The 27,779-nt window shown below is 38.6% G+C and overlaps 3 protein-coding genes across 4 annotated transcripts in view; 1 reads left to right on the forward strand and 2 right to left on the reverse strand.

Moving 5' to 3' along the window:
* Positions 1 to 480: 480 nt before the first annotated feature.
* On the reverse strand, positions 481 to 7,308 carry LOC108135948 (dynein regulatory complex subunit 4). The gene is made up of 5 exons (XM_017256903.2): positions 6,993 to 7,308; positions 5,494 to 5,536; positions 3,400 to 3,564; positions 2,804 to 3,107; positions 481 to 2,113 (listed from the first exon to the last, which is right to left on the reverse strand). Exons 1-5 carry the CDS (start codon positions 6,993 to 6,995, stop codon positions 1,189 to 1,191), a joined length of 1,440 nt encoding a protein of 479 aa, XP_017112392.1. The 5' UTR covers positions 6,996 to 7,308; the 3' UTR covers positions 481 to 1,188.
* Positions 7,309 to 9,423: 2,115 nt separating this feature from the next.
* The window catches only part of LOC108135929 (limbic system-associated membrane protein), a 32,297-nt gene continuing 13,941 nt past the window's right edge, over positions 9,424 to 27,779 (reverse strand). Inside the window, exons 5-10 of one of the 2 annotated variants that reach the window (XR_005977770.1) lie at positions 27,032 to 27,123; positions 26,820 to 26,948; positions 18,810 to 18,929; positions 17,954 to 18,124; positions 16,500 to 17,457; positions 9,424 to 9,439 (exon numbers count right to left, since the gene is read on the reverse strand). Coding sequence is in view for 1 of the 2 variants with exons in the window: in XM_017256874.2 (XP_017112363.1) it covers positions 16,817 to 17,457; positions 17,954 to 18,124; positions 18,810 to 18,929; positions 26,820 to 26,948; positions 27,032 to 27,123 (1,153 nt within the window). In the remaining variant the exon portion in view is untranslated. Of the gene's footprint in view, positions 9,440 to 11,909; positions 17,458 to 17,953; positions 18,125 to 18,809; positions 18,930 to 26,819; positions 26,949 to 27,031; positions 27,124 to 27,779 lie in introns of those variants that run through there. The other variant, XM_017256874.2, reaches the window with a different exon arrangement.
* Positions 18,251 to 20,253, forward strand: LOC108135930. The gene is made up of 2 exons (XM_017256875.2): positions 18,251 to 18,399; positions 19,612 to 20,253. The coding sequence occupies exon 2, from the start codon at positions 19,639 to 19,641 to the stop codon at positions 20,062 to 20,064; it is 426 nt and encodes a 141-aa protein (XP_017112364.1). The 5' UTR covers positions 18,251 to 18,399; positions 19,612 to 19,638; the 3' UTR covers positions 20,065 to 20,253.

Consider the following 27,779-nt stretch of genomic DNA (forward strand, 5'->3'; position numbering starts at 1 on the left):
CAGAGTATAGTAAAATTAGCCTAAACCACGAAGCGTTCAGAACAGAAAGCGGAGTTTCGAAAGAGAAGGTTTTTATGATTTGCCGTTGAAGAGTTACGAGTTACGAGTTACGTAAGATCCCGAACCACAGACCCTTTGAGTATTAAAAACACACACATCAGCAAAATACATGACTCTATCTCAATCTCAATTCCTGTCTCTCTGTCTCGCCCACTCACTCTCACTGTCCATCTCTTTCTGTCTGTAGTGTTAGTCGAAGTCGGATTGTACGCGCATTCCCAAAATGTTCAACTCCCTGCTAACGTATTCCAGAAGGTTTTTATAAGCATATACATAAACGTATACATACTTCTTATACACTAATCTAGGCTAACGTTGAATAAATTCTGAATGATTCGAACAGCACTCGGCATTTGCGTTTTAATTTACTTGGGTGTTTGGTAATTACTATGTACTTTCGCTGAATAAGAAAACTATTTATTTTGTAATGCAAACTTTTTTTTAATTGTTTTTCCACTAAATGTTCCAGAATTTTGTAAACATTACATGATTGTGTAGAATCTAACACACAAAACTAGGCAATGAATTAATTCTGAATGATCCGAACAGCACTATTACTATTACAATTTAATTTACTGGGGGCTCTGAAGGCGGGATTTGTTTTTGGGTTCTTAGCTTTTTTTTGCATTTGATCTTCTTCGCTTTTAATGTTATTTTGCATCCCCTTTTTTTTGTGTTATCTTTTTTTAAAGCGCTATTTTTGAAGAGAGCCTTGTGAATGTTTGTTTCATTTGATGCTTTTAATTTTCGATCCTTTATTTTCCTTTTCCTTCTTTGAACCTTATATTGCTTTTGATTTATTGTGGTCTGGTTTTCTCTTTCTAACTAAAATCTTTTTCGCCACCTTGTTTTTTTTTTGATTGTTGATCCAATAAATCGTCTAATAATACTTCTTTTGGGGACTGTCCGTTTGGGGTATAATATAGTTCTGCTTTTGATAAGTTAGGGTTTTCAAACCCCTCAACTTTTTTTATAATACTTTTGTGGACTGTCGCCTCTAAGATCTTTTAGGGACTTACTATTGTGATTTGATTAGTTATCGTTTTCTTTCCAGTGTTTCAAAATTGAAATGTTTCTGCCACGGTTCTTCGTCTCCTTGATTTTTGGTCCTTCAATCATTGTGTAATACTACTTGTTGTCCGTGACGATTCCCGCCGGACCGCAGATGTAGAGCTGCTTCTGGTCGCGCTCCCTGAGCGGTTTGAAGCCCAGCTCGTCGACGGGCACGCCGTGCTGCTTGAGCTTGCACTCGTAGGTCTCGAGCAGGTCGTCGTGGGCCTTCCGGGCCTTGGCCACCTCGTAGCGCAGGTCCAGGATGAGCTTGTTCTTCTGGTCGACGACGTTGCCCACGCGCTCGTCCAGGCCGGCCAGCTTCTCGGCGTAGTTGGGGGCACAGGTGGCGATGGTCTCGTGCAGCACGATGCTGCGCTTCTCGCCCTCGCGCATCAGGGCGGCGATCTTGCGCTCCAGGAGGACGTTCTTCAGGCCGGTCTTCTGCTGCAGCTCCACGATGACGTCGTTGAAGCGCTCCTTGAGGCCCTCGCGCTCCGCCACCAGCGAGTCGTTGCGCAGGATGAGCGTCTCCGCCTCCCAGGTGAGTCCCTTGACCTTCTTCTCCAGCCGCGTGTTGCGCACCTTGAGGCGGCTCAGCTGCTGCTTGTCCCGCTCGTAGAACTCCAGCTTGCGGCGGAACTCGTTCAGCTGGAGGTTGGCGTGCTCCAGCGGCTCCTTCAGCCGCCGGTTCTCCGCCGCCGTGTCCGCCGCAATCCGGTCGGATCGCTCGGCCTGTTTGCGCAGCTGCTCCAGCTGCTCCTTCATGCTGCCGATCAGCGCCAGGTTGTTCAGCGTGATGTCGTTGTAGTAGTTCTTCATGTCGTTGAAGGCCAGGTCGTGGTGGTCCTGCAGGTCCTTGATCTGCTGGTTCTTGCGCTCCTCCACCTCGAACATCTGAGTGCCGTAGAACAGGTCCAGCTTGGCCTTCTGCTCGACCATCTTCTCCTCGTGCAGCATCTCGTTGTCCTTGCGCTCGCGCTCGAACGTGATGCGCTGCTCCCTGCCAGGATCGCAAAACAATTAGCTTTTCAACAATTTAATCATTTCAGAATTATACAAATTTAAGAATTCCCTGGCAGAAGCACAGATACTAACAACGATTATGGCTTAAAATATTTTTTTATCCCTAGCTACGACATCTGGCGAAATCTCTTAAATTTATAAAAGTCTTTAAATTTATATTACTTGATGAATGTACAATAATAAAATGCCTTTAAGATTTATTGCTCAAAACTATAACATTGAATAAATATTTTAAAAATTAGAACCTGTTAGCCGCTACTTGAAATACAATGAATTGTAAAATTTAACAAACTTAAGAAATCCCTGCCAGATATTATGGCGTTTGTCAAAATCTTTTGAACTAATTCAAGTCTTAAAATTAATATTTTATTTTAAGCCTTTCAAGAACTATTGAATAGAAATTTAAAAAAATTTATTTTTTATGTCCTTAAATCTTATATTTAAACATATCTTCTACACAAGAAAAGTAATTTCTTTTTATATAAAAATTGCATAATATTTTTGATATGAGTCTATGATACTATATAAATATTTTTGAAAAACTAATGCTGGTTGTAAGAGGCCTGCTCAACAAAAATATGCGATATGGAAGCATAGAAACAGAGCATTTTGGCTCAATAGATCGATGTGGGACTATGGTGTTTCATGGTTTTTCAGGGGTACCCACAGCAGCTTCTCGTTGAAGCTGGCCTCCAAGTGGCGCAGCTGCATCTCGCTCGTCTCCATCTTCTCCCGGATGATCCTGCGCAGGTGGCGCTTGTCCCGCAGCAGCTCGTTCTCCTGCAGGACATGGTGCTCCTGGGCCAGCTTCAGCTGGGTCATCGCCTCGGCCCGCACCTCGCCCAGTTTGTTGTGGTTCTCGAACTGCAGGTGCTTCATCTGCTGCATCACGTGCTTGGTATCGATGTCCGCCAGATCCTGCGTGGCTTCGATCTCCTTGTCCTTCTGCTGCAACTCATAGCGGGTCTCATCTGCACAGACACAAAAACCAGACTAATTTCAGTGTTTATGAATAATACCTAATAATAATTTGCCAAAGGTCTTCTCTCTATTTCTATAATAATAGTAGTAAGACAATGTAAAGTGCTCAGAGAGGAAAATGGACATAAAAATATATAAATATATAGCCTTTCTATATATATTACAAAGTTTTTGTTGTAGCTGCAAGGGTTTACGTCTCCTTCCCTTCTTGTTTCAAATTGATATTGATATTGATATTGATATTGATATGGATGTTGTTATATTATTAATCCCCAAACTCACCCAGCTGTTGGCGCGTGATCTCCCAAAAAGTGCGGATCTTGTCCCGCTCCAACTGGAAGTAGTTTCGCTCCTCCCGCTCCCGATCCATTTCCGCCTTCAGCCGGAGGGCAAAGGCCTCCAGCTGGTCGCGGGTCATCGCCGAGGTGTCCACTCCATCGATGAGCACTGAGGGTTGAGTAGGTAATCAGCCATATTCGAACATATTTATTTATATTTGTTAGATAAAATAATAAAAGATAATAATAATAAGATGTAAGCTAATTTAAAGCTTTATAGTAATCAAAAATCACAGATAAAACATGGAGTAGTAAATATTTATATCTGAATATTGAAATCAACAAATTTTGAATTAATATTTAATTTTTATATTAAATCATTATATTAAACACAATGCAATATATTATATTAAACTTGAATTATATGTTCAGATATTAAAATCAATTCCGTAAATAGTCAAATTAATAATTAAAAATATTTTAAATATTCGTATTGTTAAAAAAAAATTAAAAACCGCAATGGATGAAAAGTGATGTATTGAATTTTTGGTATAAAATAATTGTTTTGTTTTGGTTGAAGCTCTCATTTATGTTAGCAAAACTTTATATTATAAAAGTAATCAAGTTTATAAAGCATGTACCAATGAAATGTAGTGATGAGTAAGAGAGTTATCATTGTTAGCATCATTTTTATTGTTATTATATTTATTATGTTTTTAGGTTATATTTTGAGAGACCCAAAACAGTTGTTTCCGCTTTTAAAGCTAGTTTCTAATGGCATCTTGACTTTGATAATTTCCATTGTTTTGGGCAAGCGAGTGAGTGAAAAGTTTGGCCGCATATTTGGGGTTCCCGGCCTTATGGCAATTTAATGAGAGCTGCACGCCTGGCTACCCCCATCCAAGTGCCCCTTTTTCCCCATTTTTTCCCCATTTCCCCCTTTCCACAGTTTGCACCCCTGCCACGCCCCCTCTTCTTACCCACTGCCCGCATATGTGGCCCAGCAGCAGACCATGTTGTAATTGTTTTCTGTAATTGGCATCGTTGGCCGGCTGGTGCCAGGACTCGAACTAGGAAGGACTACTAGGACTACCAGGACTACTAGGACTCCAACTAGAACCACGCGAGAAAAATACCTAGGCAGTTTTGTAAAAATAAAATATGATACACAATGAACACTCGGCTTAAGATATGGTTAATCGAGTTAGGCCTATCGCACGTAAAAATGGCCACACAAATAGTGAAACTTCTACAAACTATAATGCAAATTTTAGCATTCTTGCATTAAAAAACAAAATTAAGCCTTCTTAAATTTTTAAAACTTTATATGACGAACTTAGCAGCTTCAAGAAATTTTGGAAAATTAGTTTTGATTATTGTACAGTGAGCTTAGTATAAAAACAACGTAAACTATTTTTGCCAGAAGATTTTTAGCAGTGCATGCATAGAAACAATTATGTGCGTTAGATGTCCTTTAGAGCGAAGGGTCAAGGGGTCAGGGGAAAATGCAGTGTGCTCACTCGTGGAAATTAAGTGGACAGTTTGGCCCCCCATTTTTTGCTCTTAATTTTTGGGCTGCAAGACTCCGCCAAAGCAATTGCATTGGGACAAGAATGTCCACAGTGCTCCTCCATTTCCCCTGCACCTCGTCTCACGCAGATTATCGTTATTTACTAATTGTTTTGCTTGGCCTTTTTAAATTGCCCTGAATGACCAATGTCCGCCATTCCAGCTGCCCAGATATCCCCAAACCCAGTGGCACCCTGCTGCCATTAATGTTCCGAAAATGAATTGCCAGGCAGTCCTCGTCCTTGTTGCGTTTGTCTCCTCGTCGAGGACTTTAACAGCCGGCGTCCTTAAAGAGGACCCACTACGAACTCGGACATAACTAGCTTATTTGGTGATTTAAGTACCATGCAAAAAGGTTTCACCATTACTTGAAAGTAGGATGCGAGTAACTATTGATATTGTACTTATTTTTAAAAAATGAAGAACAAATAAGATTGTGTTTTTAAAATAATCAAAAATATATACGTATTACAATTATCAAATTTATAGAGAACCTAAACTTAAATTATTTAACTTAAGGCTTACTTACCTGGCAATTTTTTGCCCTTCTTGCCCTTTTTACCCTTCGGCGGCTGTAAGAAAAAATTACATTTTTGAATGTAATAAATAAAGAATAGTTTGTAAAGTTGTATAAGCCTTAAATTATAGCTAATTATTTTTCGCAATAATTAATGATGTGTAATAAAGACCAATAAATACAATAAAAGCAGCTTGTAGGTCCTAAAAACAAACTAAAATAAATGCCGAAAAATCAAAGAAAAACCCAAAGTCTCCAGCTGAGCTCAAATCTCAAGTTGAAGTCGCCGCTGAACTTGCCCCAAAGAATTTCCACATTTGTCTATGCAAATTGAATGAGCTTCGCTCCGCAGGAAAATGAAAACGGGGTCTGGCGCAATTGTCGTCTGCAGCTCGCAACTATTTTTCGCACTTTAAATCCTTTAACAACGTTTAATTCGATTCCCTCCACGTGGGAGAAAGGCGGGAGAAGGGCGGGGCACTGCCATCGTCGCTTTAAATAATGTGATGGCGCGGCTTTCAAAACAATTTCGCAACAGCTGTTGGCTGTTGGCTGCTGGCTTATTGCATATTTTATGACTGCAAATTATTCAAAAATTTTCGAAGCCGCCTGCGCCCGGCGACCGCGCTTTCGCCATGTCCAAAGGCGCAAAATATATAAATAAACATATATATATATATATATATATATATATGTATCGGACGGAAAAAAGGCGGATATATGTTGGGGGCAGGTCTATACATAAACAAATGATCGAAAATAGACAACCAACGAAAGAATGAGAACCAAGGGGGCTCAAAGGACTGCTTCTTGGCTGCAATAAATGTACAGTGGAGCCACGATAGCAAAGGAAAGCTAAGGGTGCCACAGGAAAACTACAAAAACAATGTTACGTATTCGGAATTTCTATCAGCTGCATATTAAGTTTTATTTAAATGTACGCCAGCTTTATTTTTTTAAGATATTGTGTTACAAATAGTTTTAATTTAATTTATTTCGAAAGACTTTAATCAGTTCGAAAAATTGTCCATTTAATTAAGTGTGTTGTTAAAATTATTTGTTTTGAATTCCTGCTGCAGTAAATGTACAGTGGAGTCACAATAACAAAAAAAAAAACACTGAAAAATAACAAAAAAAAAAGAAAAATGATATGTTAAACATATTTATTTTGAATGCTTTTATTCGAAAACCTATTCCCACTTAATTGTTTGACCAGCAGGCTTCACTGTACCCCATTCGCAAAGTGCAGTTTGTATATGCAAAAATAGCAACAGCCTGGCTTGGCATGAAAAATTGAATGCGCCGCTTGCAGTGCAACTGAAACTGAAAAACTGAGACCGAAAGGAGCGAATGAAGTAGCGGAGCAGTGGAGTAGTGGAGTAGTGGAGTAGCGGAACCGGAAATCGGAAATCGGAAGGAGGCGGAAGCTGCCAAGCTGGCCAAGCAGTGCGCGGCTTATGAGGATGCACTGCTTCGCTGATGCTGCGCTGATTTAACAACTTATTACTCACCATTCTGCTGCCGGTTCTCCCTCACGATTCTTCTGCTGAAAAAAGGACTTTTACACTCCGGACTTTTCCTGCCAACTGAACCGCCGATGTCCTGCCGTCCAACAACAAAACACACGATATCGATAAAGCGGTTGACAATGTGCGGGTGTTGGTGTTGGTGTTGGTGTATGTGTGTGTGGGTAACCGGGCAACCAAAAGCAAAGGTTAAAGGTTGAAACGCTGTTTTTTTGGCGCTCTCTTCTCTCGATTATTTTCCGGGGACCCAAAGGGAAAGTACTGCAATAAACGGAAAAAATCGGGGGGAATTTTCACAGTTATCACCTGGGTTTCTGAGGTGAACATTTTTGAACAAAACAAGCTTAATTTTTCCCCATTCGTCATTTGTATTATATTATTCTCTAAGGGTAACGTTCCAAGCCAAATATAATATTCTTGTGGATAGTGAAACAAATGTAAAAAAAAACTTCAAACAAAAATTAAAATGAAATGCTAGATATTTATAATTAATAGCACCTACTTTTGGCAGTATCCTCGTACTTTACACAGTGCCCGGCATTAGTTTGCTGCCCAAGCCACTGAAAACCGAAAACCGAAAAGCCAGACCAGACCAGACCCGACCAGACTCTTTCTCTTATCGCCGTCTGCTGTCTGCTTCCTATAAATGGTCTCTTGAATTTCCCCCTGCACTTTCCCTCCCAGAATTTCCACCCTGCATTTTCCCCGCAGAATTTCCCTTGCATCGGGTTGTTTATTTGCCCGTTTGTTTGGCGGACTTTAAATGCTGATGGCACTGCAGTCTCTGCTCTTGACTGGCTAATTTGATGATTTCGTGAAATACGATATTATCAGGAAGCTGGCAGATCCTTGGCTCCTTTGCTGCTGGTGCTGCAAAATTCGCTCGAATCAACTTTATTAGTGCCTTGAATAACACACTGCCACCTATGGCCTGCGAAATTCCTCGAGAAACCTCGCCACTTTCTCGCCTTAATTAATGTCTAGGGGGCGGGGCCGCCAGTTGGGTAAGCAAAGGCATATTGCTGACTTTCGGCGGCTCTCCGGTTAAATGCTTTAATTGAAATTAATAACCGCAGCCAGTTTGGCCAGTTGGGCAGTTGAAACGAGAACCCCGTGGCTTTCGCATGGAACAACAATTTGGGACCCGGCACACAGACACCGAGAATTTTCAATTGTTTTCATTAAAAGTCAATTTCTGATAGCGAAGATGCTGTGGCTGCTGCACTAAGGAAAAAACACGTATTCATTTAATATAAAAATATTTAAACTAACTATAGTAATATATTTATTTATGATATTTATATATTAAAGTTTACAAACATTAAAAAAATTAAAATATAATCTAGAGCCCATTTTTACTGCTATACCTCTGACATTCAATCAAGAAATTACCTAACTTTTTTATTTATTTTCAAAAAACCAAGCTTAAATGAAAGTTTATGACTTTCATTAAGTCACCATTGAATTCACATTATTTCCATTTTGTTTTAAAATAGGGACTCCAATTCTGAAATATATTAAAGAATATTTCAAAACAAGCTTTTCTAATATATGTTTGAGAAATAACTGTATTAAGAGTCATTTCTTATTATTAAGAAATAATTCGTATTTTTTGTTTGTTTTTATTGTTATTTATTTATTTTTCAGCTTTCGGCTGCGAACTTATCTGGCGTTTTTTCCTGTGTGCCTTCAACCCTTTTTCGGCTCTTCTTCTTTCGCCCTGCATAATTTTTGTTTCATTTTATTCTGGCCAACGGCTGCGGTCGGTCATGGCCCATTGAGTTCCGTAACGGCTGTCAAGGGTTAAAGGGGTGGCGGGAAGGGGGCGGGGCTGAGCGAGGCACTGATTGAAAGTGAAAGTATTCAAAACATGATTAGAAAATTTGCTTATCGAAGCACATCCCGAGCTTCTCTTTAAAGAGCAAAATTTGAGTAAATTAATACAAATACTTGTATAAAGGTCAGATCGGTACCTGCAAGCCAAAATGTTGTCTATTTCGTATCACAGCCCAAGCTTTTTAATTTACAGACAAATGCTTAATTTTCAAAAGAAATCTAAATCTAAATTAATATAAATATAAAATGACAAAAAAAAAAATACAAATCAATTTTGAAATGATGTAATTTTGGCATTTTTTAAGAACATTTTTTGCGAAAATTTCACATATTATTTTTAAGCTGTGAATACCATTTGACTGGAAATTTTATAACGAATTCGCCGATGTATGACATTCCATCTTGAGACCATTTCTTCCCAAGGTTTTGATACAAAAACCGATTTTTAGGTGCTTTTATGTGATTTGGAGATTTGTCAAAAATTGCTAAAGCGTCCTTTAGTTATTACTTGGCCAAAAGTCCTGTACGCGACCCAAGATGTGATGCAATTATCCACGGGACCTTCGCTGACCGCTCCTGATCGCCCAACCGCATTGCTGAAATAAATGATAGTTAATAAAAATGAAAATACAAATTGAAATATAATTGTTTTCTTTAAAATTAAGTAAGGGCAAGTGTACTGGGGTAAGGATTGGGTTATGGGTGGAAATATTTTTGAAAAATAGCTGGCCCCAGGCCCCTTAAAAATTTAAAATGGCGTATGCGGTAAAAATCGAAATAAAGACGATAGAAAAAGGCGACAGAAAATCTCCCGAAAACACGACATAATTTCGCGGAGAAAATGTATAAGGGCGAAATTGTGGCTGCAGAATTATGTCGTTATGCCTGGCATATCTCATTGAATTTGTCATATAAATGGATCTTGGGTTTTCTGTATGTTAAGACAAATCGTATGGGATCTCAGATTCAGATTTACTATATATTTAGACTAAAAACCCATATGCTGACCATGTATCAGTGAGATAAAGGTCAACTCAGTTGATGCAGCTGCAGACAAACCCTTGAGCAAATATATATGTACTCGGGTGTGTGGAAATTCGTACGATTTTGCGAAGGGGTTAGGGAGTGGGTGGGAATGAGCAGTGCTCATTGCGGTGGCAAAAGTTATTTGCTGTGTTATTTTCACAACAACTTCCGCTCGGCGCAGAAACGGATATCCTGCCTCTGAGTGAGAGATCCAGATATGCACGAGTGTATATAGGATGGATATAGATATAGGTGGTGGCAGGGGCAGGGGCAGGGGCAGGGGTAGGGGTCGGGAAAAGTTGTTGGTGCAGCTGGTCTGACGCCTTGTCTTGTCTGTTGTTAGCTGAAAACCCCTCGAACGTCCCTCGCCATATGCAAAATTCAGATTTTACAACTCCTCGGCTCAAACTTTGACTTGCGACCCAAACCCTGTCAATTTAAACTTTCTGATTAATTTTAATAAATATATTTTTGTCCTTTATTTGTAGAATTTGTTCGTTTACCATATAATATATATAATTTGTCTTGTATATATATGCTTGTTTATTTATTATATATTAGTTATACTGTACTTTATGCGTTTACTGCTTGGTTTATATAGAGCGGCTCTCCCTTTTTCAGGGCGATTATCGAGAGAACTTTGATTAAGCTTCAGTTTGTTTTTGTTTTGGGTGAACATCTGTGATCGTCCTTAAATCCATTCTAAATACATATTACAGTTTATCTTCGTTGGCTATATACATTTTATTTATTTTTATTTATAGCTTTAACTTTTGTTTATGAGCTGTCTTACTTGTATATACAATTCTTAGGCTTAAATTAATAGTGTATATTAAAAGCAACGCAATCAGAACATAATTTATTACACATTTAAATGGATTTTTAGCCACAACAAAACTATATACAGAATGTGAAAAGTCGAAGGATTCCAGGATTCTATAACATTTCCTCTAGTTTCTCTTATTTATTTTCGTTCAGCATTAAGTCTGCTAATAATGGCACATAACATTATTGTGTATTTCGAATTTTTTGATATAAGTACAGTACCATATAGAGAGCTATATCCCGCTTAGCATATGAACAACCTTTAATGGCTCTGATTCTTGTAGAGTCCATTTGTATAACTATGATTTCCATTTTTATATACGTTGTTTCTTTTTTTTTTTTTTTTTTACAAATTTCCATTACAAATTTATCATTTGCTTATTTAGCTTTATACACGAATCAAACAAACTGGTTATATGCAGTTGTGTTCAAAATAAGAGGAGTATAAGAATGACCTCTAAGACATCGCTATTATTTTAAACACAACTGTATCGCCACATATATATTTATATAAATTTATATAAATATGCGAAGGGGGTTGCTTAGATGTTGTGGCTAGATTTGGTTTTATTGTTGCAGCGGCAGCACAAAGCAGCTCTTAATTAAAACGCAACAAATGCACAAAGGATCCTGCAGCAGAACAACTGTTGCACAATGGGGCCGAACAGGACTCGAATAAAATTTCAATTAAATCAATTCGGGCATGTGGCCAGAGGGGCCCAGTGTCAAGTGTCTTGAGTACTGCGTACTGAGTACTGAGTACTGAGTACTCAGTTCTACTGAGTTCTTCGTCCCTCGTCCTACGAGTGCTGCCCACACACACGAGCAACATGCAACTTGCAACCAGCAACCAACAACCTGAAGTAGCTTTAATTGAATTTCTGCTACTGAAGTGGCTTGTTATCTCGTATTTGTTTAATTTTATTTCTCGCTCGGCCGCCCAGCAGTCATCATAAACTGATGAAATGATACCACTGCAAGCCAAAAATTCGGATCAAACTATTTTTGATGCTATTTTGTTTTGGCCAAAAAAAAGCAGAGAAAAAAAAACCGTTGAAGCAAACGAATTTTTAAAGTTGTAGAGAGTTAAGAGAAGGGAAAATAACAGAAAGAAAATGTTTTAAAACTTATTAGGTAAGCTTATTATTTTAAATAGAAGAGTAAAGAGAAAAAAATGTAGAGAAACAACAAAATAGATTTAAATTATTGGGAATTTTAAAAATCTTTTAAATTGTAAGGCTTCTTGTGAAGAGGTAATCATTTTAAATATAAGAGTTAAGAAATAAAAGGTTTGTTTTAGGTATGTGCCGAGATCTTTAGCAATTAGAAAATGTGTGCTTCAATTGTTTAATCAACTTGATTCAATAATCTTAATTTTTTTTATTGTTTTCAGTATTTTGGCCTTGTTTTTAGCAGTGTTTTCACTTATTTAGCCAGCTGTTGCTCGACAGCCGCTTGTCAGCCATTGAGACATTACAAAGCAAAGCCATTTACCATGATACACACATACACACGTACTTACTACGCACCAACACACTCAGTGCCATACAAATACACGCTTATAGGGATATTCAAGCCGACACTCATTTCATTATTAAATCAAAAAAGTTGAGTAAATTTCAGCCAGCGGCTGACAGACCCCGTACTTATTTCGCTCATATTTTCCCTATATTTTCCTCTCATTTTCCCCTACGTATTATTCCTATGCCACGCCCCCTCGTTTCTCCCCGCCCTCCCTAATGTGTGTGTGTGTGTGTGTAACAATTCAACTTGATTGCCATTTGTTTTAGCGAGCTGCTGTCCCGTCTTTTCCCCGGAAAATGCGGAAAATGTTTTGCGGCCAACACACGCACACAAGTACATTTTCCCCAACCCCCCTGACCCGCCCATCCATACACCATCAAGTGAGCGGTGTATTCAATTAAACTTCCGTCAAACATGAAGCAAACTCCCAAACTCCCCCCTGCATTTTCCTCTTGCCTTGGGGTTATAAAATAAACATGTTGCCACACACAAAATTTAAATAGATACAAGTTCGCCACACTGCACAACACAATAAACCGCAGTAAAACAAAGGCGGTTGCTAAAAAGTACGCCAAAAGAATGGCCCCGAAAAATATGACGAACATAAAGGAAAGCAAGGATATAATTTAGGCTGAGGATGGCCAAGAAACGTCCTCAGGATAAAGTATATCCAAAGATTTTCTCAGGTAGTCAAAATCATTTCTAAGATTTGAGATAATGTTTTTCCTATTATATGTTGTTAATATTGACTCCGATACTAGAATAAATGAATAATGCAAAGTTATTGATTTCCAAATGTGTAAAAAACATTTCAAAAAGAATCAAAAATTAAAAGAAAATATTGTAAGAAACTCAGATAGAAATTTATGTAAAAAAAGATTATTAAAAAACTTTTAGCCTATTAAAGCACAAACACCATTATATATAAATTAAATTTAAATTAAAGACAGTTAAATAAAGAATTGAATAATTGTAAAGAATAATTTTTGAAACCTTTTTATGTGATTTTAAATTTTTGTAGCTGTTTATATAAATGTTTACTATATGTAAGAAAAGCACTTAAATGCAATACCCTTTTTTCTATGTTCCTTGCCTTTGAAACCCGACCTTAAACAAAAGCATCTTAAAGACAGCAGTCACAGCGAGGAATGATAAAAAGGGAAATGCGAAATTAAAATACAATTTGACGGCATCAAATAGAGCAATTAAGCGCTCCTCCCCGCCACTCCACGCCACGCCCACTCAACGCCTCGCGTTTCCCCCGCCCACAGAAGTAGGCAACACTTGGATAGAGAAAGCACACACACCATGGTGCCATGGTGCTGGGGAAAACTTGATTACAAGTGTCGCGGAAAGCCCCAAAAAACAACTCAAACTGCGGCTCCGTAACAATCATAAGCAGCAAAATGCACATGTACACTGGCAAAAAAAAAAGGTTTACAAAAGTCTTCTAAAGAATGGAGAAAAAATAATAAATAAAAAGAAATAACAAATGCTTCTTTTTCTAATCAAGAATCCAGAAAAAAACATATAATATATTCAAATTGGGTACCAAAATATTGAAAATATCAATGCATTTCAATCCAATTACAATTAATATAAATTTCTCCCTCTGTGATTGTCCTTTTGTGCATGTTTGTCTGGTATTATTGCTGCTGTGTATTTATATTTGTTGTGCCATTTACGCAATTCAACAAAGGACAACAAAGGATGCGCGATTTTAAAGGCAGCAAATGTGGCAGCAGCAGCAGCAGCAAGGATAACAACAAAAGAAGTTGCAGCAACACGAGTGATATGAGCACCAGCAACATCCCCGCAGCAACATCAGCTTTAGAATTAGCCCAAGTGGCAAGAACAGCCATAATAATGGAAACAACCCCACTAAATTGAAGCAGTAAGCAAATTAGAAATAGTCAAATACTTTGTCAGAGTTAAATTAAAGTTCGACTCGGAAAATACTGACTTGTCTTTTGTTTTTGCTTTTCATTAAAAAAAAAAAAGAAAATAGTTCTTTGTACGCCAATTTTTTTTATATAATTAATATATTTCATAAGAAAATGGCGATTGACTGTTAAATAGAAACTTAATTGATTTTTTCTTTGAATTTAACATTTTAAATTGATTCTGCAAATCTTTCACAAATACTTTACCAGCTATTTGAAACCTTATTAAGCACTGCACAAATTAATAAATATGAAATAAGTAATTAAAACGCTTTTGAGTCAGCAATCTTTAAAATATAAAAAGCAGTCTTTAAAATATAAAAAGAAAATGCAAATGTTTGGCAGAGCTTTTCCTGTGGCAACATGAGGTGACTGGCAAACAAGCAACATCAACATTAACACGAGCAGCAACAACATCATCAACGGACAATGGCAGCAGCAACTGCAATGGCAACAGCAACAGCAGCAACATCAACTTGCAACATCAGGAAAAGTGTTGCTGCCGGTTGACTAGTTCTCGATGTTGTACGTTGCTGCTTGGCTTCCTTTTCTTGGGGGTCTGTGTAATTTGAAACACTTGTGTCAACGTGGCTAAAATACCCCCACAATTCGGCCCCCTCTTCTAACCCACTAAAGCCCCTGCTGCTGACATGCTTCCTTGGGTTGCTGCTGCTGATGTTGCTGCTGTGTTCATGTTGCTGTTGCTGCGGTTGTCAGCGTCTTATTATCATCATCAGTGGCAGCTTTTGGCGGTTTTGTATATTTGTAGCTGTCTTCGCTTTATATTTTTTTTATTTTATTTTAGTTTTAAGTTCTGGCAGAGAATTGTTTTGGGCTTTTCGGGGGTTTGGGGTCGGCTTGGGTGGTTGCTTCTTACAATGAAATTCACTTTGCCAAAAAGTTTTCATTTCATTAAAAACGTGGCTGTGTGGGTGTGATATGTGTGTGTGGTTAACTGACATGCAAGTAATTCATCAAAAGCAAATGCAACGCAGATGGGAGCCGAGAGTTTTCTGTGTCCACAACTTGCGCCCCACAGCTGCCATACACACATTTGCAAAAAAAAAAAAAAAAAAAAAAAAACACACACACACATTTACATTCATTTAAAAACACACAACACACATACATACTCAGCTGCGAAGACAAGACGTTGCAACAAAAAATAAATAAAAATAATAAATAAAAACACTGCGCTGCAAAGACTTGAAAAATAAAACAAAAACAAACCGAAAGTTTTGGCAAACACCAAGAAATAGTTGGTACAACAGGGGTTAAACGCAGCACATGAAAGGGTTAAGAGCAAGACAGGGTAAAGGGTTAAAAGGCATCACAGCTTGTGTGCAAATAATTTGCATAAAAATGAGAAATTTAGTTATTTTTAAAGGCACAGCACACAGCAGCACAATTAACAAATCTGGTAAAAAAATAAATTGGGAAAAGGGGTGTCCTTTTCCAAACCTATTTATCATAACCCCACACTCTCTTCTCGAACATCACAAATGTCAATCAAAGTTTAACAAATGAACAAAAGTTAGCCAAAAGTAGCCCAAATTAACGAATAACAAACAAAAAGTAAAAGAAATCATTTTCTCTTTTTACAAATCAAAAAAGTTTTCGTTTCCGTTTCCCTTTGTTTTGTGTGTTACATTTTCATATTAATTGACCTTTCGAAAGTTTTATAAATCGGTTTGGGAAATTGGTAAAAAAAAAGGTGTACCAGCCGACAAAATTTAAATGAAAAAGTCAACAAAAAGTTGGCCGCAGAAAGGGTTGATTAATAACGAATCAAGTAGAAGTTGTTGACTTGATAACTAGACATCATTAGAACCAACCTTCTCTTAAAATTTAAATATGAAATTTATGCTATGAAATAAAGCGAGCTCTTGTCTCAATTGGGCTCTAATTTGTTTACTCAGTGCTCGATACACTGTAACTGATTTTGGGTTCCGCTTTACCTTAGGCTAGCTGTGATTACTTAACTTTGCAACCCCCTTGAAAATGTTTCGGTAACACTAAAAATTCTTGCGCTTAATACATTCACTAAATATGGATGCCTCCAAACACCATCCCTGTTTTCTTTTTTTTTTTTTGTTTTTCATTTATGTAATAAACAATTTAACATTTGCTACTACAACATGTGTGTTTTTATGGTTGAGATTACGTTTTTTAGAGACTGTTGGTGAATGTGTAGTTAAATGTTTAGTCCCTTGGACTTTTAAATACTAAAACATTTGTGTTATATGATTGAGAGCTTGCGTTTTGGAGACTGTTGGTGAAAGTGTTGTTGAGTTTTTGGTGAGGTTTTCTAGAGTCCCTTGGACTATAAATTACAAACCTCTTTATGTGTGTTTTTTCCTCCACAATATATGTTGTTGAGGGCGTTGTAGAAATTATTTAGACAGCTTTTACTTAAAAATGTGTTGGAGCTTTTGGATAATGTGTTGGTGAAGTTTGGTGAATGCATTCAGTCCCTTGGATTGCATTTAATTCACCACCTTTTTTTTTGGGTTGAAAGTGTGTGTTGGCGTAAGTGTTGTTGATATCCTTCAACTGATGAAGAACGTCGTGTTGTTAGCCACTTATTTCTTCGTTTCGACCATGTATTGTTGGGTCTGTTGTTGAATGCGCTGGGTGAGTCCATTAGACTGCGTATTATAAGAGGCCGAGCAGGAGGCCAGACACGGTCGACAAGCCCATTAAGAACGGCTGTCGACAGTGCCAACTCCTGAGGAGGAGGAGGAGGAGGACGAGGAGCAGGGGAAGGGGCAAATGGTGACCCCGACGCAGTCCGGAGCCGGAGCTCATTTCGTTGTTGTCGATGGGGCCGCGCACTTCCGTATTGCCGCCGTAATAGGGCGGGGGCTTACGTGTGATGCCGCCCATTTCGCCACCAGGTGACCCCAAACCTCCGCCTGGTGACCCCGACCCACCACCACCGTGCTGGTTGTTGTGGTGGTGGTTGTGATGGTGGTGCTGCTGATGTTGATGCTGATGCTGATTGCCGCCGGAGTTGCCCGGCTTATGTGTGGCCGGTTTATTGCCGCTGGTGTAGTAAACGTGCGGCGATAACGGTGTCAATCCGCCGTTTTCGCCGCCCTCCGCCTCGAAATCCTCGGCGGAGCCGTACTGCAGCTCCTCGTCCTCCGGCTGGTAGGTGACTTTGACTTGTTGTTTCTGCTTCAAAATGTCATTGGCATCCGCATCCAGGCTTCCGCCGGCAGAGCCGCCCCCTCCACCGCCTGCCTTTCCGCCGCCGTTCAGCGGATTTTTATTACGATTCGGTCCGGGGATTTCTGAAAGGCAGCAGAAAAAAAAAATATATATAAAGAAGAACGGCGGAAAAACAAAGGAGCGAATGAGAAAATGTAATTGAAACAAAGGTGCAAATACGTCCCATTTCGCGAATTTGCGGCATTACAGCGGCGGTCAAGTGAATAGCAGAGCCAGAGGAAAACATTTCTTTTAACTTCCAAAATATATTATAATATTGAAATACATTTTTTAGTTTATATGCTTTTCATTTTGTATTTTAAAGTTCGTTATAAAAACATATATAAATGGCAACACAAATTGATTTAAAATTTATTTTCCATTAATGTCATGTTTATATAAAAATAACTATTTACAAGACCTAAGAACTAAACTAAGCATTTAACAAAATTTTAGCTTATGGCAAAAAATTTTGTTATTTACAAACATTTTTTTTCCACTGGAACACCATTAACTTGACCCCAACTGTACGCCACGCATTTATTACCCATTGGTGGGCTGAGGGGATGAAAAACTCACCATATAAACGGATACTGCTGTCGACTTCGCCCAGCGAGTTTTTGGCTATGCAGCGATAGGATCCGACATCGTCCTTCTGGAACTTCCGGACTATCATCGACATTTTGGTCTCGTACATGGACTGCGAACTCTCCTGCACATGATACTTGCCCGACGTCACAATCATCTCTCCTAGTAAATGATTAGGTCATAGACATTAGCATCTACTAATTGTTAAATTTGGTTAAATATTTTGAAAAACAGGCTGTGACTCTAAAATCTGGCAAACATCAGACTTTCACACACAGCTGAGAGCTCATTTCATTATATTTTCTCCTGTAGTCCACATCACATCCAGTTTCATTAAAAAATTTATATAAAAAAAAAGGAAAAAAATTTCCCCAAGGAAATTCTACCGTGGAACTAAGTCGCTTTAACTTGATTTTCTTCATCTCCTCTGCTATTGGGTAAGTGAAAAGTGATTCAAAACTAATACTTTCGGTGCATTCTGCGACTAAAAGCCCCCCAAAAAAAGTCTCGCCGGGTTTTAAGAATTTAGTGTATTGTGAGGGGGGATTCCCCAAGTGCCATTACCATCGAACTGCACCACCTGCAACGAGCGAACGTGCCACAATCTGACAACTGACTAATGACAATGCCAAGCGATTCGTTTCGTTTCGTTTCGAATCGATGTTGGAGTAATGATGCGTTCGGTCCGAAGCCCGACATCTGCATAGATATATGTACCCACATATCTGCCCATATATGGATATATATATATATATATATATACATTTATATATATATATGTATATGTATTTGTATTTGACGATGCAGACGGGTCTCCACAGTCCACACTCCACTCGCACACACTTACCCGTGTCCTTAATCCAGTAGTTAATTGATTTGGGCGAGGCCTCGACGTGACACTCGATTTGGACATCAGTGCCAAGTGGTGCGCCGACTAATTGATTCGGCACTTGGATGACCGGATGAACTGCAACGAGACGGAGCATGGGTAGATGGTTAGGGGTATGGGCATGGGCATGGGTGCGAGAGGTGTCCCAATAAAACAAATGTTGCCGGCCCATTGGCCATTGGCTCAGGTTGGCATCGAAGCGTTGAGCTTCTTACGCCGCTTGGGTCAACTAATCAGGGCCATTTCTAATCTGGAATGAACCAATTTAGCCCAGCTTTTAATTTAAAAGTATTATTTTCTATCGAAAATACATAAATTTAAAATATATGTATTATATAGCCTGGCAAAATTTACTTTACTTACTTTATTTATTCTTAAACTTCTGACCTATTGAACATTTTTTTTTGCATTCAAAATTAAGCTACAACCTCTGAATAATGAAAAAAAAACTGAAAATTAATTAAAATTTAAACTACAATATATTTAACTTAAATAAAATGCATTAAAGTTAAATAGGAACTATTTTAAATCTATATATTTGCAATTTAATATACAATGTATTTAGCATTTGATTTAATTATTTCATATAAAATGTAAAATTCAGTGTATTTACTAGGTTTATTTTACTAAATTCAACATCTTATGAGGGCAAAGTGTTCTGCGCGCTCGGATTTTAACATTTTTTTTTTCAATTTACTGTCTTAAACGAATACATTATTTATTCTTATCTAATTTGAAAATAATTATATTTCGCCGGCAGTATTGTATATTGATCACCCATTTTAAGATGTCGGACTACTCGAAATTCCTGGCCAACTTGACGGATCAGCTGGGCCTGTTGCCAGCACTTGCATCAAACGGATTTGCAGGATTTGGAGGATTGGGCAACCTGGGCAACCTGGGCAACTTGGGCAACCTGGGCAGCCTGGGCAACTTGGGCCACTTGGGCACCAATCTGGGCAACCTGCGCCCCGCCCATAAGGCGCTGATGTGTGTGGGCGCGGCCACCGTGGCCTGCGTGGTCTTGGGCCTAACAGTCAAGTCCTTGAAGGGGCGTGGTCGCAAGGAGGACGGCGACAAGCAGAGGACCATCAAGGTGCAGAACGGGGCACCGATCAAGCAAGACCTTGAGGGGGCTGCTGACAAGGACGACGGCACCGGGACTGGAAACGGAAACGGGACTGGCATCTTCGGGGAGGGGCATGCCCCCTAAAAACAGCCAGAAGAATCGCCACCCCATTGATCCGCAATACCCAGCACACGCCTCACGAAATCAGAACCCTCCACCATACAAAATACCCTGTTTTGTGCGTTGCAATGTTATCTATATATTTTGTAATTTTATACCGTTTACCACAGCGGTTATTTAAAATGTCATCCTACTTTTACTACTGCACCCTCATTATCCTGTATTGTCTTGCACCAATGTCAGACTCTCAGGAAAATGGAGGCTTAACGCATATACGGAGCGATCCTGCCAATCAGTGTAGCCAATACTGTGTGACCAAGCTGCATCCGATTATCCACAACATTCCCGAAGCCCAAAACGTGTTGGCCAGAATCGAGGACGAGCAGTACACGCAAAAATGGACGACCAGAACACATCCCCCCACTCCTTCGAGATGAGAATGGAAGGTCGGCTGCAGGAGCTACAGCTGACAATGGTACACCAAATGACCAACTTGAGGCTCTTTACGAACTTGGAAGCCAAAAGGCCAAAGCCATCTCGCCAAAGTTTCAGCGGATCGAAAATCAAATTCAGCTAGATCATTTTTCCGCTGCCATCGCCGAATGGCGAATTTGATCGCGTCATTGCGAGAGTGCAATCAGGCACTTGGTATCATCTTGGCATCAACGCTCTGGACAACAAGTACGTGTTCGTATCAGGCATCAGCGGCATATTTAACGTGGTTTTCGGGATACCCCGACGACACAGGATGCGTTTATCTAAAAAATGGGAGAATTGGTTCAGATACTTGTTACGACGAGTGCTATTTCATTTGTCAGGCAGACAGTGAAATATAAAAAGCAATCATTTTAGGCATATTTTATTCCGAATTGAAAATTGTAACTGTTCCATTTTACAACGTGGCATATCTTAAATAATACAAAACAATAAATAAAAGATCAAACTTGGTATCATCTTGGCATTAACTCTCTGGACAAGCCAGCCACATATTTAAAGTTGGGTACGAGGGTTGTAGCAATGTGGATCCCCTTAGCCAAGAAGGAAGATGCGTTTTACTACAGAATAAATGTTTTCATCTAGTTGTTACGAGTATAATAACTTCATATGTCAGGCAGACGATAAAATATAAAGACACAATTATTTTAAACACAGAACTTTCGCTTGGAATTTAAAGATTGTTCCTATGGCAGTTATAAATAAAAATCTCCGAAGTGGGCCATATATTGTTTACCTTATCTGTATAATTTAATTGATAAAATATATATATATATAATTTTCAGAAATAAATGAAAATGTTTATTTAAAATGCTACCCTTGCTAGTGTTTTGTGTGTATACCATATCTGTGAGCCTTTTCATTTTGCAGACATTTTGCAGGCATTCAAAAAGGACTCCCCTTTGAGGGCAGAACAAAAGTTGGCTGGCGCACTTGAAGGCCAATTGAGTGTGGCATAATTTGATGGTGTGCGCTCCTGGTTTTCCCGCTTTTCCGCTTCCCCCTTCTCGGGTGAAAAGCCGACCTTTCCCCACTCATTTTGCAGGACTCATCAGAATGCAGTTCATGCAGAGAACGTCGGACGCTGCATTCACAACTCTTTTGCCGATGGCCAACTTTCGTATTTATTGTCACTTAGGCTGGGTCCTGAAGGGGTTGCCATTTCGGGGGAGGTCCTCTGGCTCCTGACCAAAATTGGTGGTTTTGTAAAACCAGGCAGGAGGACTGAAAGCCGAAAACTCACAGCTCACAACTCACAGCTTACAGATTGCACATTGTCTCCGTCTATTTTCCTCTCCGCCCTTGAGACATTTGCGGCCATGTGCATTGATAGTTGATTGCAGGTCCTGCTCCGTGTTTCGTCACAGGACGCAGGACATAGGACACAGGACTTTCCCAGCCAGCCGGAGCATTTTAATTGATTTCCATGGCCGACTGCGCTCTGTCTAAGCCATCAGCCATCAGCCATCAACTATCGACTATCAACTATGAACTATCTCTAATGCTGCTTGTGGTTAGTCCTCTTAAATTTCATTTATGCATATGAAATAACGAGGCGACACTGCTTTTTTGCTCCGCCCATTTTCAAAATTTTTAATAAATTATATCTGCCAATCACTCTTAAAATCAATTTGGTTTGAATTCTGATTGGCATTAACATACAAAAAAAAACGTTTTTATTGTAAATAAAACTTATGCATTCACTATTTTATGTGCAAACATTTCTGCATGCTTAAAATTTACAGAAAATTTCAAAACAGTTTTAAAAACTACAAGACAACAAAACTAAAATGAAAGCACACATAAATCAAATAAGCCAAAATATTTCTAATGAAGTGCGATCAAAGTACACTTTAAAAAACGTAGCACACTAAAAATATTAAATCCCTAAGATCGTGATATATAGTTACCTTTTATTGGAAATAAATAATAATAAATAAATATAATAATTAATAATAATACGCCCACATTTTAGTTAATGTTTATATGCAAGGAAAGACTGAAAGAAAACTCGAAGCTTTTGTTACATTTCGTAATCTTGAATTTCAAAAACTAACTTTGGTACCGGTTGGCGTGCTGGTCAACTGTCCCTGCTTTAGCCCTAATCCACATGGGGATCGCGGAATCGGGAACGGGGAGAGATCCCCTAGAAACTGCCACATTTCGGGTCTATCCTCGGTGCATTTGTGCCGGATAAAGGACCTGCAACCGGCAGCAGTTGTAGTCTCTCGGCACTTTCACTGGGCTATTTGCAATTTTGCAATGATTATTCTGAGCATGTTCCTGCCTGGACATCGGCCACCGGCCATCGGCCATCGGCCACCTTTCAACCTTTCACCTTTCACCTTTGGGCCTTTCAGCCGTTCAGCCATTTGGCCAGGTGCTTTTGGTCTGCAGCTCGCTCCGTTTTGCGGCAAACAAAGCCACAAATATGCACTAATGACGTCGTCAGCTGTTGCCACTCCAGCCAGCCGCCCGCCCCGCTTTTCCACATTTCCCCCAAAAATTTCCCAGCATTTTGCAGCAGCAGACTCGCATTTCGGGCAATTGTTTTCGGAGAGCTTGAGTTGGTCGAAGGTGAAAAAAAGTCTGAACTCATGCGTGCTGTAAGCTGCTACTCCGCGTGCAGTGCGTTTCATGGGCATAGTTGTGTGCCAGAGTATGAGAGCTCGCAAGAGGAGTAAGTTCCTGAAACATTACGAGGCTTTAAGGCCTCCTAATGAAGGGGAAAAGTGTATAGAATGCAGTAAGCAACAGAGTAAATATATCCAATTCCTTAACTTTAGTAGCATCTGTATGTACATAAGTAAAATTTCAATTGAAATCTTTAATTGTAAAAAAACATGGTAAATTCATATATTTTGTACTCAATTTAAATATTTTTCGCTGGATGAAAATCACATTTCGGTTTTTAGTTAGTGTAAATATGAACATATTAAAAATTTTATTTAATTTTTATTTTGGAATTTCGGAGTTGATTTTAATATCTGAACATTTGATTTAAATTTAAACCATATTTTATTTATTTATATTTATTTTTTAAAACAATTTTAAAACTAATATTTTCCACATTTATTGAAATATTTCAATATTTATTCTTGTTATTTAATTTGCATTGTATTTAAAATTATGATTTTATATTTAAATTTGAATTCAAAAGTCACACATTTATTTGTACTATTTAGTTATTTATTAATGCAAATATGGCACATTCAATGTTGTTAAAAAAGGCAGGATTTTGGTACTTAAACATTTTTTTCCCTCAAAATTATATTTCTTCCCTATATAATAAACCTAAAAATATTTTTCGAGTCTAAAATTTGTTGCATGTTTAACCTGCACCACAGTGCTTAAAGGGTTAGCCTCTGTTTTTTTTTTTTTTACCCCACAATGACGGATTTCTAAGAGAAGTGGTCAACATCCGTTGGTTTCGTATTTTTTTCGGTGGCTTTTGCACGTACGTGATTTTTCTTATTTTGCAGCATTTATTTTGTGTGCGTTCGATTTGCGGCTCCTGGCGGCTGAGGCGGCAAAGGCAAAAGGAGGCGTGACAGGTGGAAAAACCAAACGTGCCACGTGACCAAGAGTGAAAATGCAAATGCAGATGAAGACGGCATTTCCGGACTGGTGAAAGATGCAGTGTTTCGCATAGCGAACGACATGTTGCTCGCGGGATGTTGCATGCTGCATGCTGCATGCTGCATGTTGCAAGTGGCTGGCGGAATGTGCCAAGCCACCAGTTCCTGTTGCACATCCCATAGGTGCAGCTAATTAGGGGAAGCGCCTAATGGGGCGGCGAACGGAACGGAAAGCACAGTGCGACGGATGCGACAAATGCGGAATGTGGCAGGCTACTACACTGCCAGAAAAGTCTAAGCAAGTTGAAAATGCATTGCTGATTTTTAATAACATGTAAGAAAGTAGACAGTAAAATAAAATAAAGTTTTAGTTCCAGTGAGAAAGAAAAACATTTAATTATTTCAAATGTGAATAAAAACTAAAGAAAGAAAAAAAGATTCAAGTATGGTTATCTAAAATTTAGATAAAAACTTACAAAACTAGATCCTATATTAAAATATTAAAAAAAACCTGGCTTAAGGCAGCACTTTTCCGCAGGTACTTGATACCCCCGATTGTTTTCAGTGCTCCTTTATCAGCCACTTGCAGCAACGGCGAACCATTTGCAACTGAACCATCTTGTGCAACTGACTCCGCGGAAAGTTTCCGGGAGAAGAGCACCCACCAACTCTTTGGCAAACAAATTGCAAGGAAGTTGTTGCAAAATGGCAACAGGAAAAGTAAACACGCACCGGAAACGGGGGAAAAGTGGGAAACTGGGGGGTTGGGGAAAATCAAGGGTAAGCTGCGGGGACCACTCGAGTTGATCAAAAAGTTTTCCCAGGTTTCCACCTCGACTGCTGCTCGAAGATAACTGCAAACCAGCGACTGTTTACTGCTGACAAGTGGTCCGAAAAGTTGAGCTCGAATGGTGGCAAACACGGCGATACCTCTTTTTTTTTACCAAAATAGTGTTAATAAAATATCTATTGTAGATTTATTGTGCATTAAAAAACTCATATATACATATATCGAAAAGTAATTTACTGTGATCTTGTTCGCAGCTAAATAACAGAGATCTTTGAGTATATTTCACCCATCCATCTTTTTTTTTTTAAACTTTAAAAGAAATTAAGAACTTAACAAAATTTAGAATGCAACAATTTTAATGACTTATAGAATTTTTTTAAAAGCAACCTACAAACATTTAAGGATATGACCTAGTTATGGTAACTCTCCAGTAAAATACATTTTTGGAATTAAAAAAATTAGTGCTAAACAATAGTACATAAAAACAGTCATTTTTGTTTTAAGATTTAATTTTTTATTGCTCAGCTTTAATGTTTCACCTCACACATGGTCGTAGTGCCACTTAAAGACCGCATTAACACAATGTCAAAATGTTAAAAGGCGTGATTTTGCCACCTAACTCGTAGGGTGGACCCAAAAAAAAGGGTGGTGCAGTGGCAAGCGAGCCAAAAAACAAATGGGGCTATGAAAGGGGAGAAGGAGATGGCAAACAAACGCAGTACCATCCAAAAAACCCCCTTTGTTTGCCACACCCCTGGCTGGCTGGCTGCCTTGATGATTGAGTGAACTGCCACATGGCAGCAGAGTCAAAAGTGAAAAAAAAAACAAGGAAATGGGGGGAAAAAAGGGGCTGCGAAAAATGGTAGGAGGGGCAGCACGTGCTGCAGACATTTTGACAAAAAAGCTGTGGCCCACCAAGTAGCACCTTTTCCACCCAAAAAAAAAAAAAAAAAGCAAAGTCGGAGCAGGTAATGCCCGGTATCAGTGACAGGATTTAAACGGATTACAACAAGGACAATCGAGTTAGCACGGCACATAGAGCATAGGAACCGAGTTTACCTTCTGTCTTCTGTATTTTGCCTTCTGCCGTTTGCCTTCTAACACACCACCACCCCCCGCATATTTTTCCCTATTATTCCTTGCTCTGCGGGACATTTCCTCAGATGGAGAGCACTTCCTGTCCACCGAGGTTCCTAAGGTTCATTAAAAAAAAAATAAATAAATAAACAAAATAAATAAAAATATTAGATTTGTAATTTTTGTTTTCTTATATATTAACTTGCTGAATTTTACTCCTTGATAGTTTCTTTAAATAATTTCAGTTGGCTTAGCCCTATTAATATTTTTCTATTATAAATTATTTGTTATTCTTGTTGAAATGTTTAAATTCACAAGCTTACAACAAACAAAAAAAATTATTTTAGATTTTTAACTTGATTTAATAAATTTACTTGCAGAATGTTACTCCTCAATAATTTCTTTAAAATGTAAATAATTACAATTGGCTTTGCTTTATTAACACTTTTCTAAATACAGAAGTGTTAAAGTAATATTTTGAGTATATAAGATATGTGAAATTGTTAATATTAGTATTAGCTAGATTAGCTTTTATAACTCATAGCATATACTTTTATATTACTTGTATGATCGAAAGAGAAATCTAAAGCGTAGTTTCCCCACCCATTTCTCGCAGTGTGCGAACTTAATGTAAGATAAACGCCACAGCTGCCGTGGCCAAAACCCAGCTGGTTGACTGATGTTCATGATGGCAATGGCGAAGATGAGGTGATGGTATGCGGATGAGGATGAGGATGCGGATGTGGATGCAACAGCGACACGGAAAAGAGTTGACCAACCGCAGGCTCCTCTAATTAATGGCGCAGTGCCAGAACGAGGGGGCAAATACAAATACTCACAGTGTATGCTGAGGGAGATGCGCTTCGAAACCGATGGGGGCACTCCATTGGAGGCGATGCACAGATAGGAGCCCATTTCGTTCCTCGAGATCTTTGACAGCTTCAGCACCTCGCCGCGAAACGAGGGGGCTGCAAAGGGCGGGAAACGGGAAAAGGGAAAAACAAATAGAGTTTTCACCGGAAAAGCGCCCAAGTGCCAATTCGGTACTCACCCAGGGTCTTTGTGCCCACATTGTCCTTCAGGACAATCTCGTTGCCGTCTTCGCGCCGCCAGGTGACAATCGGTTCCGGGTATCCACGGGCTCTGCAAGTGAAATGCCGCAAAGGTACAGTAAGGGCTCGATAGATATCATCCAGCTTAGTTATATTAAATATGAAAATGTTAAAAATTTAAAAATTTTTTATTTGACTATTTTTGGAATTGATCTTAACAGCTGAAAATTGTATTTAAATTCAAACCATTTGTTACTTAAATAAAACGTATTTAAATCGTATTATTCACACAATAATTAAACTATTTTAATATTAAATCATGCAACTTAATTTGCATTGTATTTATTATTGTACTTTAATATTTAATTTAAATATTATTGATACAATTTTGAATTCAATAGTCAGATATTTATTTTTACTATTCAATTTTTTATCAATGCAGAAAATATATACATATATAAATATATCTGCACTTTTGTTCTGATTTCAGTATATATGTTCAGCGGGAATAAATTACTTATTTTAAAAACAAAACAAGTAAACAAAAACCCAAAATTGTATATAAATGCTTAACACAAACTTTTTTCTTCAGAAACCCTTCTTGATTTTTGACTGATACTAAAACCAACGAGATCGGAAAACATTTGAGAAACAATAAACAAACTGACCACGCCCCCTCAATAATGATGAGTAATGGAAAATGGCCAGTGCCAAATGGAAGTGCCGAGATGCCAAATGGGAAATATT

This window comes from Drosophila elegans, unplaced genomic scaffold (genome assembly GCF_018152505.1).
Source record: "Drosophila elegans isolate 14027-0461.03 unplaced genomic scaffold, ASM1815250v1 contig_149, whole genome shotgun sequence".
NCBI lineage: Eukaryota > Metazoa > Arthropoda > Insecta > Diptera > Drosophilidae > Drosophila > Drosophila elegans.